The 17,098-nt window shown below is 35.2% G+C and overlaps 1 protein-coding gene across 1 annotated transcript; it reads left to right on the top strand.

Annotated features, from left to right (window-relative positions):
• The first annotated feature begins 6,429 nt into the window (after positions 1 to 6,429).
• LOC122281108 (peroxisomal 2,4-dienoyl-CoA reductase [(3E)-enoyl-CoA-producing]) lies at positions 6,430 to 11,107 on the top strand. The gene is made up of 5 exons (XM_043092375.1): positions 6,430 to 6,700; positions 8,477 to 8,636; positions 9,288 to 9,457; positions 9,698 to 9,920; positions 10,725 to 11,107. Exons 1-5 carry the CDS (start codon positions 6,515 to 6,517, stop codon positions 10,877 to 10,879), a joined length of 894 nt encoding a protein of 297 aa, XP_042948309.1. The 5' UTR covers positions 6,430 to 6,514; the 3' UTR covers positions 10,880 to 11,107.
• Positions 11,108 to 17,098: the final 5,991 nt, after the last annotated feature.

Raw genomic sequence — 17,098 nt, 5'->3', positions numbered from 1 at the left:
GGATTCTACAAGATTTAGACTTGAAGTATTTGGATTTGGATCTAAAGAGCTTGTATTTTCATAATCACTCTCCTCCTCCTCTTCTCCTTCTTCTTCTTTTCAATTTTCTTCTCATTCTCCAAGATTTGGACTTATAGTAGTTGGATCTGGATCTAAAGAGCTTGTATTTGCATAATCACACTTCTCCTTCTACTCCTCCCTTTTTCTACTAATCCGGTCCCCATCTTTAATTTATTCATCTCCTTACGATGGTCCATGTGCATAGAAGTTCCATTCTCTTGAAGACCTTGGGGCACAAACATTTGGTTGCAGCTATGGGTGTCATCATCTTGTAGGCACACACCCATGACCATGGTTGTGGGTGTCGAAAACACAGATCCGAAACCATAACTTTGGGTCTCATCTTCACAAATATCGTGTAGTCTAGACCATACCCATGATTTTAGAGTATGAACCCAAAGTTGCGACCATAGGTCTTGTAGTCTTGAAAGCACAGACCCATGACCGTAGTCATAGATGTCGAAGCACAAACCCATGGGTCCTGTCCTCTCGAAAGCATGGATCCATGGGCATGACCCTGGATTAAAGTGTTAGAGATCAAGAAGGTACTGGAGTGGATGGTTAGTAGATGAAGTTTCTGGTGGTGAGTGAAGTGCTGGTTGTGATTCTGTGTGCAGCAGTAGCCGTTGGTGTTAGTTGTTATTATTGGAAGAAAGAAAGGGTGTCATGTGGTGTTGAGAAAGGGAGTTAGTAGAACGTTGTCGTTTCACCTTAGCTTAATTGTCATGTAACAAATACATAAAACGTTACCGTTTTGTAATGTTTTGTGTTTGTGATGACCCGCTTTTGAGTGTATTTTCACTGAAGGGTTGTTTTTATTTTAATTAATATATTAGTTTATTTATTTTAATTTATTGAGTTTTAAAATTAGTTTTTATTTATTTGATGTTGTGTTTTATTTCTTTTAGTCGTTTTCGGTTTTTAATCTCGTTTCGGCGGATTTGTTTTGTTTTCCCGGAGTGAGGATTCGACCTCATTTCTTTCTTACATCTCTTTTTCCCTTTCTTCCTTTTTCCTTTTTCTCTTTTCTTTTTCTCCTTTTTCTTTCTTTTCTTTTTCTTCCTCCTTCTCCTCCCGATCGGCTCTCTCCCTCTCTCTTCTCACCCACGCCGTGAACCACCCAAACCCCCGACCCACCGCCGTCCGGCCGCCGTGCGGCACACCGCCCCCACCGGTCGAAGCCTCTCCCTCCGGCGCAACCCCCCACCAAATTCAGCCCCATCCGGCCAGCAGTTTGGCCGGAAAACACCCTTAAAGCCCCCACAGTTTTTGCCTCGATCCGCCGCCGTCGCTCCACCTCCGGCCACCATTTCTTCACCACTTCATCACCGGTCCCTTGCCGTCCTAACCCACCTATTTTCGGCCTCAAATAGTCACCGGAACAGCTCCCACGAGCTAACTTTCCTTTTTGGGAAATCCGGCATCTCTCCGCCGTTTCTGCTGCCACCCACGGCCAACCACCACTTCCAATAGCTTCATAATCATCCCTAGACCATTTCCCTATCAATCCCAAGCCTTGGTTTGTCCCCGTTCAAAAGTGGGTATTTTACAACCCACGGCCACAGTGAATTTTCACTGTTATGTTGCTTTTCCTCCGCCGTTTGCAACGCCGAGTGTTTTCTAAAAATACCGTATAGCGCTGTAAGTATTTTCCAAACCCTATTTTCAGATTTAAATATATATTACTCTTTCAATTATTTTATCTGCTGGTTGGTTGATTCCAGACTGAATCCGAGGAGTTCGGGGGTCGGATGGATGGAGGACGGAGTTGCTTGTTTTATTGAATTATGTTGGTTGATTATTTTTGTGCATTGATATGGCATTACATGGTGCATGCACGTGTGTTTTTGTTTAAGTGTGAAAAGCCTGTGTATTGGCGTAAGTGGACTTACGGGTGCGTGTGTATCATGACCCCAAGCTGGGATGGGGTATTATCCCGGTGGAGCTCCTCTGGTCACTCAGGAGCGGAATAAACTGAGTGATGTCCCCTGGGTTGTCGCTAGGCGACGACGGGAGCGGGGGCTAGGGGTTGCTTGGCTACCAACGCGCCGGGCGCGGAACCAGGCATCGCTCTACGCATCGACTCCGTGGCCCTTTGCTGGCGAGGGCTAGAGGATGCTTGGCTACGAACACGCGGGGCGTGGAACTAGGCATCGCTCGTTAGGTGTCACATGCGTGGTGGTACTCTGCGGTGTGGCACTGGAGCCAGGGTGTGCGGATGACCCCTAGGGGAGGTCATGGCGCATATGGATAAAATGGATTTTGGTTTGAGACGGTTATAGAGGCCAAATGTGACTTTTGGTGTGGTTTTTGGAAAAGATGTGTTTTTGGGCCAAATGGGATTTTTGGCGTGTGTGGAAAAATATGTTTTATGGGTTTTGTGCATTGGGCATGCTTCATGCATTTTGTTTGAGTTTTATGTGTTTTTATCTGGTGATGTTTGGGTTTTACTTACCTGCGGTACCATTTTTGGTTCCATAGCTTTTGGTGCAGGTTTTGAGGATGAGAAGGAGGAGGCTGAGCCCGAGAATGCAACTCCACCTGGTTGCTGATGTTATGCTTTATATTTGGTTTAAAACTATATTAGTGTTTTGTAATATTTTATTTATGTATGTTTTAAACAACTTGTATTACGTTAAGAAAAATTCTGGTACTTAGTTATATGACTTTCGTTATTCGCTGCGTGTTTCTTCGTGCACATATGTTGCCTTTGCACACACTTGGTACCCGTTGTTAGGGTGGTGACCTGGGTTGTCACCATCCGGACGTCTCGATTTTCCCGTGTCCGTGCGTGGGGATTTGGGGGCGTCACAGTGTTAGTCATTGTACTCAATAACAGAATGTATAAATAGAAGGTTGGAGGGAAAATCCAACAACGAAATTCCTTTTTACAGAATCCTCTTCTTCACCTTACTTCTCTCTCTCTCTTCTATTCTTCTGGAGATTGACTATCTCGAAATAAGTCTAGTTTGGGTCCATTATAGTTGGAGAGATATGTGCTACTTAGTCCTTTAATGAGTTGAAACATGCAGTGACTAACCCTCCTATTCTTTCTCTCCCAGACTTTTCTAAAGTGTTTGTGATTGTATGTGATGCATGTGGCACAGGAGTTAGTGCTATCTTAATGCAAGAGCAGAAACCTTTGGCTTTTCTCAACCAAGCATTGAAAGGCAAGAATTTGGCTCTATCCACTTATGAGAAAGAGCTGCTAGCCTTAGTGTTAGCTATAAAAAAATGGAGGCCATATTTGTTGGGGAGTGTTTTTGTGGTCAGAATTGACCACCATAGTCTCAAATATCTCTTGGAACAGAAAAATGGTACAATTGCTCAGCAAAAGTGGCATTCTAAGTTGCTTGGCTATGAGTTCACCCTTGAATATAAGAGTGGGGTGGAAAACAAGGTGGCAGATGCATTGTCCAGAAGAGGACAGGCGGAAGAGCTTGGGGAGTTTGCTGCTTTATCATTTCCTACTCCATCTTGGCTTGCTGAACTTAAGATGGCTTATGCAGACGATCAGATGGTACAACAATTGATTTCTGCTTTACAGTTTGATGCAGCTCCAAAACCTTCTTTTAGTTTAAAGCATGGCATATTGTTTAAAAAGGGTGGAATTTATGTGCCTGATTCTCTACAATTGAAGCTGAAAATTTTGAATTATCTTCATGCCAGTCCAGCTGCTGGACATTCTGGGTTTCATAAGTGTTTACACAGAGCTCGTGTTGATTTTTATTGGCCTGGAATGAAAGTTGATGTGAAAAAGTTTATTCGAGAATGTGATTTGTGTCAAAGAAATAAAGTGCAGAATGTATTTCTAGCAGGATTCTTGCAACCTTTGCCTATACTTGAACAAATATGGACTGATCTTTCAATGGATTTTGTTGAAGGGTTGCCACTATCAAAGGGCTATTCAGTCATTATGGTGGTAGTGGATCGATTGTCGAAATATGCCCATTTTATGCCCTTGAAACATCCTTTCTCTGATGTTACAGTAGCTTCACTCTTTTTAAACAATGTCTTTAAGTTGCATAGGATGCCAAAGACCATGGTTTCAGATAGGGGTTCCACTTTCACAAGCTCTTTTTGGAAAGAATTGTTTCGGTTGCAAGGAGTCAATTTGTTCTATTCTTCTGCCTATCATCCTCAAAGTGATGGTCAGACAGAAGCTATGAATAAATGTGTAGAACATTTTCTGAGATCCTTCATTGGTGATAAGCCCAAACTATGGATTGATTGGTTGTCTTTAGCTGAGTGGTGGTATAACTCCACCTTTCACTCCTCCACAAGGTTAACTCCATTTGAAGCAGTTTATGGAGTCCCTCCTATTCGACTTCAATCCTACATTCCTGGTCTTACCAGTAACCCAGTAGTAGATAATCTCTTGAAGACACGGGAACATATTATGGCTACATTAAAGAATAATCTGACTATTGCTCAAGACAGAATGAAGCTCCATTTTGATAAAAATCGAATTGAAAGAGAGTTTTTGGTGGGGGATTGGGTCTATCTCAGGTTGTAACCTTATAGACAGCAATCTGTAACAGCTAGAAGGAACTTAAAACTCTCCCCTCAGTTTTTTGGACCATTCCAAATTTCCCAAAGAATAGGCAAGGTGGCTTATAGATTGAATTTGCCATCAGATTCTCTTATGCATCCTGTGTTCCATGTCTCTTGTTTGAAGAAAAAGCTTGGAGATGATGTCACTCCCTTATCTACTTTACTACCAACTGATTTCCAATGGGACTTACTTCCTCAACCTGAGAAGATATTGGAGTGCAGAAGTGTCAAGCGTAATAACAAGGTTGTGGTTGAGATGTTAGTGCAATGGGAAGGTGTTGGAGTGGATGACTCTACTTGGGAGTCTTATTGGAAGTTTCGCCAACAGTTCCCTCACCTTGTGGGCAAGGTGCTTTAAAGGGGAGGGTATGTTAAGAATCAAGAAGGAGCTGGAGTGGATGGTTAGTAGATGAAGTTTCTGGTGGTGAGTGAAGTGCTGGTTGTGATTTTGTGTGTAGCAGTAGCCGTTGGTGTTAGTTGTTATTAGTGGAAGAAAGAAATGGTGTCGTGTGGTGTTGAGAAAGGGAGTTAGTAGAACGTTGTCGTTTCACCTTAGCTTAATTGTCATGTAACAAATACATGAAACGTTATCGTTTTGTAATGTTTTGTGTTAGTCATTGTACTCAATAATATAATCTATAAATAGAAGGTTGGAGGGAAAATCCAACAACGAAATTCCTTTTTACAGAATCCTCTTCTTCACCCTACTTCTCTCTCTCTCTCTCTCTCTCTTCTATTCTTCAGGAGATTGACTATCTCGAAATAAGTCTAGTTTGGGTCCATTACATAAAGGCACAAATTTGGGCTCCATTTGGATACTAAAAATATTTCATATGATCTATGAATAGTAGTGAAAATGATTGTGAATAATTTGTAAATAATAGTGAAGTAATTTGAAAATATTTGAGAATAATTATATTCGTAAACAGATCCACAGTCTTAAAGGCACATATTTAAAATCCTCTTAGATAGGCTTAGCTAGGTTTGAGCCTATTGGTCAATCTTTATTATTGATTGGGTGTAAACTCTAAATTTTAATGTAGTAATAGTAGCCGGAAAGTTGTCAAATCTAATTTTTATTTTATCATAAGAGTGGTTCAAATATTATCTTAACGATCCGCCTAATGAAGGCAAGGGAGGTGCATACCTCGTTTAGGTGGCAACAACCCTAAAAAAAAAAACGAATATTGAAAGTTTAAACATAAATTTTTTAAAAATAAAAATATTCCATACAAATAAATTCATAAGTGACATGGTTTAATGTAATGTATAAATTATAAAATTATTTTTTTATTATAAAATAAATTTAATATATTATAAAAAATTATATAAATTTATAAATTTATTTTTATATAATCTCTGTTGTCATCATATCACTTCACAAATTTAAGAAAAATGCTTGAGCTAGGGCGAGAAGTGATCCCGAGACATTTTTCTGAATTTTTTTATTTACTGATTAAAAAATATTTTTTAATAATGGTGTGAATTTTTTTTAAAATATTTAAAAATATAAAAATTTGTATAATAAAAAAAAAAATGGCTGAGAATTTCAGCTTACACATCTTCCATAGGTGTAGCACATCCCAAATTAAAAAAAAAAAAAAAAGATACACAATCTCCACATATTAAATTTTTTTTAATTTTTTATTTAATATTTAATATATAAATAATGAATAGAAAAATTTAATTAGTTTAAATGGAATAAACTTAAAATTAAAAAAATTAAAAAAAAATTTAAAAAATAAAAATGCGACCAGTCATCAATTGACGTGGCTTTCACAAATGTTTTAAGTTCTACAACTCCAAAGTGAGCATGTGAGGTTTGTTTGCACCTGTTTTGTATTTGTGCCTTGTATGACCGATTACACGAGCGTGACAACAAAGAGAGACAGAGAGAGAGATGGAGTCACCGTTCAACGCCGATTTACTGAAAGGAAAGGTGGCTTTATTAACCGGTGGTGGCTCCGGTATTGGGTTCGAGATTTCAACACAGTTTGGTAAGCATGGAGCTTCAATCGCCATCATGGGTAGACGACAACAAGTCCTCGACACTGCTGTCTCTGCTCTTCATTCTCTTGGAATTCCGGTACACTTATCGTTTTTAACATTCTCTCTAGTGATTTCCCGCTTCTATTCTTCCACTCCCAGCATCTGCGTTCTTTTATTTCTATTTCTCTACTTATTGCTTGTTATGGCTTGCTGAGAAAACCGATCTAATAATAACAAAGAGTAGTCGTGACTTTTACCCACTATTGCATACGAATTTAGGCTCCTTTTGTTTCATTTTTTGTGTGGTTCTCAACTATAGCTCTGTTCAGCGGAAACGAAACAGAAAATGAGTTTGTAATCCTTTGACGCGTATGCCCATATGGGTTTAGATTAATTTGTTCTTCTGAGGTTCTGGTTTCTCTGATACATTGGGGCCACATGTGGATTTTGGTTTTAGCTTTCTGCATGCAGTACTGTACTTCTTCTATGAGGAAAGTGCCCATGCCCAATTGCACAGATCAGGGTTGCTTGGTCTACTAGGAAATTGCCAGAGCTGAATCGGAATCCTAAAATTAAATTCCGAGTTAATAGTACTGCCTACATTCGCCTCTATACTACGGATATGAATGCTTGGATCCCTTCACGGAAATGTTAAAATATCATCTTAAAGAGATATAAGAAGGGACGCGCGCGGTAACATTATTGTTTACAGTTTCCGAGACACTAAAACCCTCTAGATAAAATGATTCTTTAATTGCAATCCTATCATCATCCTTGTTACTCTACAATTTAGGAGTTGTTTGGATAATGAGATGAGATGAGATGATTTTAGATGAAAGTTGAAATTGAATAAAATATTGTTAGAATATTATTTTTTAATATTATTATTGTTTTGGGATTTGAAAAAGTTGAATTGTTTATTATATTTTGTGTGGGAATTTGAGAAAGTTGTAATGATGAGATGAGATGGTTTCTCAATCCAATTGGCCCCTTAAATGTATGTGGTTAGGTCTTACTTTATTTGGTTTGCTGCCATGGAATTATAGGATTATCAAGTGCATTAAACATTTTTTTTTTTTTTATGTCGGGGAATCTCTCCAAGGCAGGGCCCTTTGGACCCACCCCTATAGAGTAAATCCCGGTTCCGATTGAATAAACTAGGATTATACTGATTGAATTATCAGTATATCTTTTTATTATTATAATTTTAAAAAATTTATATATTAGTAGTTGTGCTCATGAAAGATCTGAACCTTTTTTTTTTATATGACGTGAAAGATTTGAAAATTAACTTAACAGAGAAAAGTGGAAAGATCAGAATCAACAAGCAAATCTGGTTGTATGCCTACTTTATGTAATGACATGAAGAAGAAACAAGCGCCGCACACCCCCCCCCCCCCCCCCCCCCCCCCCCCCCCCCCCCCCAAAACCACAAAAAAAAAAAAAAAAAAAAAGAGAGAGAAGAAGAAGAAGACTGAAGAATTCACTAACTGCATTACCTTGCTTGTTCTATGACAGGGAAAAAAAACTCATTTTGATGGCTTAATGTGTTGATACCCTATGGTTGGAAGGTGTTTAATCAATGTTCAAGTCGTGGATATAATTTTTGAGAAATGCTTTAACCACCATAAGATGCTACAAAAGCAAATCTACAAATTGACGTTATTTTATGTGGTATGTTAGATTGTAAAATTATAGATTTAACACATCATATGAAGTCATGTTAGTTTGTGGGTTTTCTTTGTGGGATCTTTTTGTGGCTGTGGCACTTCTCATAATTTTTTAATTGGCAGCCATTTTATGTGATTTTTTTTTTTTGAAAATTTTGATTGATTATCCCCCAGAGTCTTATAAAGTTTTCTGTTTCCTGGAGGCTGTTGGCTTTGAGGGGGATGTTCGCAAGCAGGAAGATGCAAAAAGAGTTGTGGACTCAACTTTCAAACATTTTGGCAGGCTAGACATTCTCGTGAATGCTGCAGCTGGAAATTTCCTTGCGTCAGCAGAGGATTTGTCTCCTAATGGATTTCGAACAGGTTATCTGTTGCAGCTTGAGCTTTATAATAATAGCCGGTGTATGGTTGTATCTTTTTTATGCTTTCTTACAGGAATGGTCATCAAAATTCCTCCTATACAAATCATGTGATATGATTTAGAGCTAATTTCACCTTATCCTACAAGTGCTTAAAACCTCATGGGATATATTTGGGAAGTCTGTTTTTTTCGCTTTTTGGAACATTTTGTGCTTTCAAATTTTCTCAATGTGGCTTGAAATTGAGGCTTCTTAAGAACTTCAAAGATGTTAACTGAAATGTAATGAAGGAGGAAAATAAACAATTAGGGGAAATCATATGAAGGCGGGATTTTGTGGATGTGTCCTAAATTCTAGCTAGTTACTGAAATCTTGAGAATAAGCATACTATGACTTTGCTCTTTTAGACCAAGGAAACATAACAAAGATAAATAATATGTGGCATGGAAAAAATGTATTATGTTAATTGAATAAGTCAATTTCATTAGAGAAATCATGATCTTGAGTCACAACATATATGGGGCTTTTCTCTAATCATTTGGTAGTTGGAAAGCTTGAGTTTGTTTCTTACATGGTAATTAATCATGCTTATCAATTTGTGCTCTTTTGGTGGTTTTGAACAAATGCGTGATTGGTTTTAACCATTCCCCTACAGTTATGGATATTGATTCTGTTGGTACATTTACAATGTGCCATGAAGCACTTAAGTATCTCAAGAAAGGTGGACCGGGAAGGAGCTCATCTGGTGGTGGAACAATTTTGAACATTAGTGCTACTTTGCATTACACAGCTTCTTGGTATCAAATCCATGTATCTGCAGCCAAGGTTCGTTGCATTGTTTTGTAGATGTTATCAATATCCGACTCCAGTATTAATTTCTTTGCAAGAGTTTATTACAGTGCATATTTCTAGTTCGGTGTCTCCTTCACTAGGTATAGGATTTTTACTATGATAATATTTATGACGTGAAATATAATTGTAACAAGGATTATGCACCTATATATGTATGTATGCACGTATGCATGAACATATGTATATATGGTATTACCGCTTCCTTTCTGACAGGCAGCTGTGGATGCCACTACAAGAAACTTGGCACTAGAGTGGGGAACTGACTATGATATTAGAGTCAATGGCATTGCACCAGGCCCCATTGCTGATACTCCTGGCATGAGTAAACTTGCACCTGAGGAGATAAATAGCAAAGCTAGAGACTACATGCCTTTGTATAAACTAGGGGAGAAATGGGATATTGCTATGGCTGCTCTCTACCTTGTTTCAGATGCAGGTTTGCAACCTTGTTCAGTCGTGCAGTTATCTATAGATAACATCTCCATTTTGTTTTAATGAACTTATTCATATATGTTGGTATATGTGTGCATATATGTGTACTTTATATATTATCTCCATAGACTCCATAGATACCTATCAAAAAATAATATTATCCCCATAGATTCCCGTCCTCATTCTGAGAGAGTGGGAGTCTGTCCATCTGCTTTGCAAGATTTTTGGTTTCAGTGGCTATTGATTTTGCTGAATGCAAATTCCAGTCTAGTTGTATTCTTCGACTGTTACATATCTATCGATCCTCCATTTTATTCTTTTACCCACCTCTTTGTTCTGATTTACTGATCCTATGACAATTACTAATCATGTTTTTACTTTGCCAATTATATCCTTAATCTGAACAGCTTTGTTTAGTATTTTCTATTGTGTATGATAAAAAACAAGCTGAGCAAACCCGTTTTTAGAAAATAGACTGTCCTAGTTAGCATGTTCTCATGCAAATGATATTTTGCATGCAAAATGCTGAGTCATGACTTAGGTAATCTGTTAAGGAACTCGTGTACGATATACATCTGTGTTGTTGTCTTAAAATTCCTAGAAACATGGGAAATAAACTAAAACTCAGTGCACTGGAGAGCAAACTGTGTCCAGCACTTTCTCATAAAGCAATGCTGTGCTGTTATATTACTTATGTACTAAAATCTTACCATTTATTATTACCTTTGTACTAATTTTGATCCCTATCCGCATGTATCTTTTATTTTTCACTGTATTACATACTTATTTATCCATGTAATTTTTGCAGGTAAATACGTCAATGGAACCACTATTCCTGTTGATGGAGGTCTTTGGCTGACCAAGCCTCGGCATCTGCCAAAAGAAGCAGTAAGGCAGCTTTCACGAGCAGTGGAAAGCAGGTCTAGAGAGAAACCTGTGGGACTTCCAACTAGCAAGCTGTAGGCCGACAGAATACAAACATAATCATTATGAGTTCGTTGCCCCTCCACTTGGCAAAAAACTTAAATGAAATACATTTAAATATCTCAACTTTCAAGTTTCTAGAAATTTGAAACCAACTTAGAGGGCGCTTGTGGAAGTCACTCAAGAGTTAGGAAACTTTCTTCCTTTGTGTGACTTCTCTGAATTCCTAATACGATTAATAAGGGACATCTCAGTTATGATGTGCAAGCTTTGAAGGCTACAATGCTTTATTATTTACCAAAGGGCAGTGCTAGTGTGCCGCAGCTTTGACCATGCCAGTACAAATTTTTCATTCTAGAAGTCTCTTCCTTAATCATTAAGTAAAGAAAAAAAAAATTAAATACATGAGTGGTCAAAATGAGGAGACAAACTCAGGTAGCATAATAGCATTTTTCTTTACCAAATACTCCAGCCAAGGCCTTTTCATGATATAAACAATGAAATTAATACTAGATAGTCGTTGTTACTTTGGCCAATGTTTCTGTTCTCTTTATCTACTTTTAATTTTAGATAACTCAAGAAGCAGAATACATTCTTGAAACTAATCCTTCCCACTCAGCTGAGTCAAATTCGGGAGAGCTGCAACATGATTACAAGGAGACTTTGCAACAAGAAGACGTGTCTTGGAAGGCAGAATTTAGAGCATTTCTTGGTTATAAGGAAGATATTGTAGTTCTCTTCCTTGTAAAAATCAAACTTAGATGAAAACTTTAATCCACTTGGTAGCTGTTGATTTTTTTCGAAAAACAGCTAACTAATGAAGGGGTTGATTCTTCTGAGGATTTCTTTGCCAATATCTGCCTAGTTATTTCGGAAGATAACAAAATGTTGATGGTTAGGACACCTCTAGAAGAACCTAAGGAAGTAGTATTTTCCTTCCCATAGAATTGGTTCCTAGACCTGATGGCTTTTCAGCTGCTTTCTATATGTCTTGCTTTATCATTCACCAAGTTCTTTCGGGAGTTGTTACTGAGGGTTTCAATGGGGCAAAGCTGTTAGATTAGAAGGCATCTATTATCCCTCTTATTCCAAAGATTGATGATCCTAAAGATTTTTCCTCATTTAGGCCTATAAGTAGGGGGAATTTTAGTCCGGTCTGCTCCAGTCCCGGGAGGTTTTGTAGATCAGACCGGACCGATTCGATCCAGGATTTTCCTACCTTATGTCGGACCAAACTCCCTAAGGACCGAGCCGGTCCAGTCTGTTCGGTTCACCTTGGACCTTTATTTTTTTATTTTTTTATTGTCTAAGGGTATTTTGTTTAATACTTATGTAGTTATATTGTGATATATTTAATATATATACATATAGTATACTATTATATATATATTTTTTAATATATATTAGTAATATGCTAATACTATGAGTCTATTAGTATATAGTAAATTAATAATAGTTATTAACTTATTTACTATAACAAATAATACACTAGTATTAATGCTATAATTAATAACTATATGTAATAATAGTAATACTATATGTAATATAGTTACATTACTATATCTCTTCAAACCTCACACATTTATTAATACTATATGTAATAATACTATATTAAATAATAGTAATACTCTTATTACTAATACTCTATGTAGTTATAGCGATTTAATACTAATATATTACATATTAAGTTAACTATAATAATACTATTATAAATTTATATATATATATATATAATATTATAATTTATACTATAACTCTTCTAATATATATGTTAATATATTAATATATACTAGTACTATATATTATAGTTAATAGTTATACATTACAGAATATAATAATACATTGATACAAAATATATATAGTTATAGACTTATAATGATTTAATTATTATGAATTTATCATTAGGGTAACTATATAATAGTATTAGTATTACACTATAAGTAATTTAGTATAGCTATACTATATTAGTAATATTAGTTATGTTCAAATTTGAATTAGTCAGTTAGTATAACTATATTCTACATTATTAGTATTAATCTAAATATTATTATTAGTTATAACTATATAGCCTATATTAGAATGAGAGTCTTAGACTATATAATAGACTATTAGTATTAGTACAACTGTATAAGTATACTATATAGCTATACATTAGTATTAAATATATAGATTAGTATAACTATATATTAGTATTAATAGTAAACTATTATTATAGCTATATATTAGTATTAGTTATACTGTTATAGTGATTTAGTAAATTATAATTTCTATATTATAATTTATAATATAACTCTCATAATATGTTAATATATTAATATATACTACTACTATATATTATAGTTACACATTAAAAAGTATAATAATACATTCATACTAAATATATATAGTTATACTTATAGTGATTTAGTTATTAACTTATTATGATTAACATATCTATATAAATTATAATAGTATTAGACTATTAATATAGCTATATATTAGTAATATTAGTTATGGTGAATAAGTTATTTAGTATAATTATATAAGTATTAATTATAGTGATTAGTATAAATATATAAATTATATTATAGTGATAATTATATTAATTAAATATAAGTACAGTGATAATTAAATTATATTAATTATAATGATAAGTATATTGTATAGCTATACATAGTATTAATTATAGTAGTTAGTATAACTATATAAATTATATAATAGTAGACTATTAGTATAGCTATATATTAGTATTAGTTATAGTGATTTAGTATAACTATATTAGTATAAATATAACTACAGTCTATATTAGAGTATAAGTATTTTTTTAATACCATATATAAATATATAATTAATTATATACAACTATTATATAAATAATATATATAAATAATAAATTATTATTTTTTTTTAAATTTTCATTTGGTCTAGTCTTGTCCGGTTCGGGGTGAAAAACCCTTAGATCGGGACCAGACAAAAAACACTTAGTCTTATAAAATCTGGATCGAGATCGACCAGACCTAGCCCTAGGTCGGTCTTGTCCAGTAGGTTTATCTCGTCCGAATCGGCCGATTCTCAGCTCTACCTACAAGCTTATGTCAAGTCTCTTACAAAATCTTTTTGAAAATTATTGCCAACTGACTTTCAGCTTTATTGCCTAAACTCATCTCCATCAACGTCTTTGTTAGTGGGAGACATATCACTGAAAACGTTGCTTTAGCACATGAATTGACCTCAAGTATTTTAAAGAAGTCTTGTGGGAGGAAATATGCTTCTAAAGATATATATGGCTAAATTATTTGATAGGGTGAACTGGAAATACTTATCTCGGGCTTCAAGCTTTTGGCTTCTCAGAGAATTGGATTACTCTTGTACAACAGTATTTCTTGGAACCAAAATTCTCAGTTTCATTTAGGTTTGAGTTAAGATGAAAGTTGAAAGTTGAAAAAAATATTATTAGAAGATTATTTTTTAATATTATTATTATTTTGAGAATTGAAAAAGTTGAATTGTTTATTATATTTTATGTGAAAATTTTTGAAATTTGTAATGTTAAGATGAAATGAAATAAGTTGAGAGCGTTTCCCAATCCAAACTGAGCTTAGAACTCTATAGGGTTTCTTAGTTCAAGTAGATGGCCATGTCAAGGAGATCCACCATCTCGTCTACTTTTTATTTATGTGAGGAAACATATGACTTTCGAATTTGTTGAATGATGGAAAAACTTTGCCCTACAAAGATCTCAAAGGATGCTTACTTGTCACTCATCTGCTATTTGCGGATGACATTCTAACTTTCACATATGGGACTAAGAGAAGGTTGAGGAACCTCCTTGATTTCTTATCAACTTACGAGAGAGGATCTGACCAATTAATAAACCCTCATAAAAGTAAGTTTTTGGTTCATCCCAAGCTGTCTAGATAAAGGAGAGCTATTATTTCTGCCATGAGTTGATTCAGGGAGGGATTTTTTCCAATGATGTATTTGGATGTTCCTATGCATTACAAAATGCTTTATGTGGCTATGCTTGAACCTTTACAAACAAAGGTGAAAAATAAGGTAGCTGGGTGGAAAGGAAAAATGCTAAGAGCTAGAGGTAGACATGTGTTGCTAAAAAATGTTTTATCCTCCATGCCAATTCACATCCTCCCGTGTTAATACTCCCCAGAGGCTTACTAGGAGTAGGAGTGAGTAGAGATGGGATGCTCCTTTGGATGGCAGAGCAAGGAAGATGGGAGTAGGAGTGATAATTAGAAATGAGAAGGGAGAGGTTATGACAGCTTATCATGATCAGAGACAGAATGTTGCAATACTAGCTATAGCAGAATGTTATGCTTTGAGAAAAGCAATGGATTTTTGTAGGGACCTCAACTTTGACAAAGTAATATTTGAAGGCAATGCACATGTTACTATAAACACATTGAATGATCCAGTTGAAGATTTGTCTTATGCTGGTAGTATTATTGAAGAGCTAAAGATGATTCTCAAAGGCTGAAATGGATGGAATGTTCAATACTCACATAGAGACACTAATGCAGTAGCCTACAAGCTAGCAAAGGCTGCTTTACTTTCTGAAGGGAGAAGATGTGGATAGAAGAAGCTCCAATCTTAGTTTTAAATAGTTTACAGATTGACAAACATTGTAGTGATCAAACAGATATATGAATGAATGAGGAAGGTTAATTTCAAAAAAATAAAAAAAACCTCCCAAGAGGGTTGGACAGGATATGCAACAAATGTTTTAATCCTTTTCTTGGGGTGACTATGAAGGGCATGGTAAAAGGAAATGGATTTTTTGGGATTAGATTTGTTGGTCTTGGGAGGATTGGGGTTGAGAAACTTAAATGATCTTCTTCAAGCACTACATTGCAAATGGGCATGGCAGATTCTTCATTCTAGGTAGGTTTGGGGCCCCATATGAGAATTTTGATTATCATCTGATCTCATTTCATCTCATGTCATTTTTTTTCTAAACATAATTCAAAAAAATATTTTCAACTAATCATTACAACTTTTTCAAATTAATCATTACAACATTTCAAACTTTCAAATAAAAAATAAAAAACAATTCCAAAATTTTCAAATCCCCAAACAAAAATAATATTATAAAACTCTATTATAACAAAATTTTAACTTTATAATATTTTTTATTCAACTTTTTCTCTATCATTTCTCAAAACCCAAAAAATACTTAACTCAAACTATTCACAAACTATCTTTCTATTATTTACAAAATTCTTATCTCATCTCACTTCTCAAACCTCCCTAACTCTTTATGGGCTTTATTCATGAAGCATAAATATATAAAATCAGAAAGTGATTTTTCACAACTAACCTTGTTTGGTTTGGTAGATGAGATGAGACTTATCTCATATAATCATTACAACTTTTTTCAAATATCTACATAATATTATAAACAATTCAACATTTTCAAATCTTAAAACAAAAATAATATTAAAAAAATTATATTCTAACAATAGTTTATTTAACTTTCAACTTTTATCTTACCTTGTAACCAAACGAGACATAGATCAAGGGTGATTTTCTCTCTAGAAATCAATTATTAGATCACCTCCTTTGATTCTTACTGGTAATTATTGGTAGATTAGAGATAGATTTATTAATTTTTGGTTTGAGGAATGGAATGGTAGTGGTTCAACCCTCCCCTTTACTAAGGTATCTTATGTTAATGTTGGTCTCTCAACCTCTCTTTTCTCTCCGATTTCTTTCATTTATATAGAAAATATATTTACATAGGATGCTCACGTAGGAAGGTACGTATGTCAACTATTTACATCAATTGATATCTAATTTTACCTAATTTACAACTGTGTCTTCCAGCCTAATGTTACAAAACTAATCCCATAAAATCCTCTCTGTAATTCTCTCGTAACACCCCCCTCAAATTGATGCTTGTTGATCTACTAGCATCAATTTGTCAACCAAGAATTGATGTCCGTGCCAAGAAAGGGTTTTCGTAAATATGTCGGCAGTTTGACGTTTGGTGGAAATGTGAGGAAGAGTAATCACATGTTTGTCAAATGATTCACGGATGGAATGACAATCGACTTCAATATGTTTTGTACGTTCATAGAATACATGATTAATAGCAATTTGAATAGCACTGGTATTATCAGCATGAAGAGGAGTGGAATGTAATTGAGGAAAACCAAGTTCTCCTAATAACCCACGAAGCCAAGTGATCTCTGAGCATGCTGAAGACATAGCATGATACTCTGACTCAGTAGAGGACTTGGAAACTCTATCTTGCTTCTTACTCTT

The sequence above is a fragment of the Carya illinoinensis genome, chromosome 11, assembly GCF_018687715.1.
Source record: "Carya illinoinensis cultivar Pawnee chromosome 11, C.illinoinensisPawnee_v1, whole genome shotgun sequence".
NCBI lineage: Eukaryota > Viridiplantae > Streptophyta > Magnoliopsida > Fagales > Juglandaceae > Carya > Carya illinoinensis.
The sequence above is the reverse complement of the archived record's forward strand: the minus strand, read 5'-3'. Positions and strand labels throughout refer to the sequence as shown.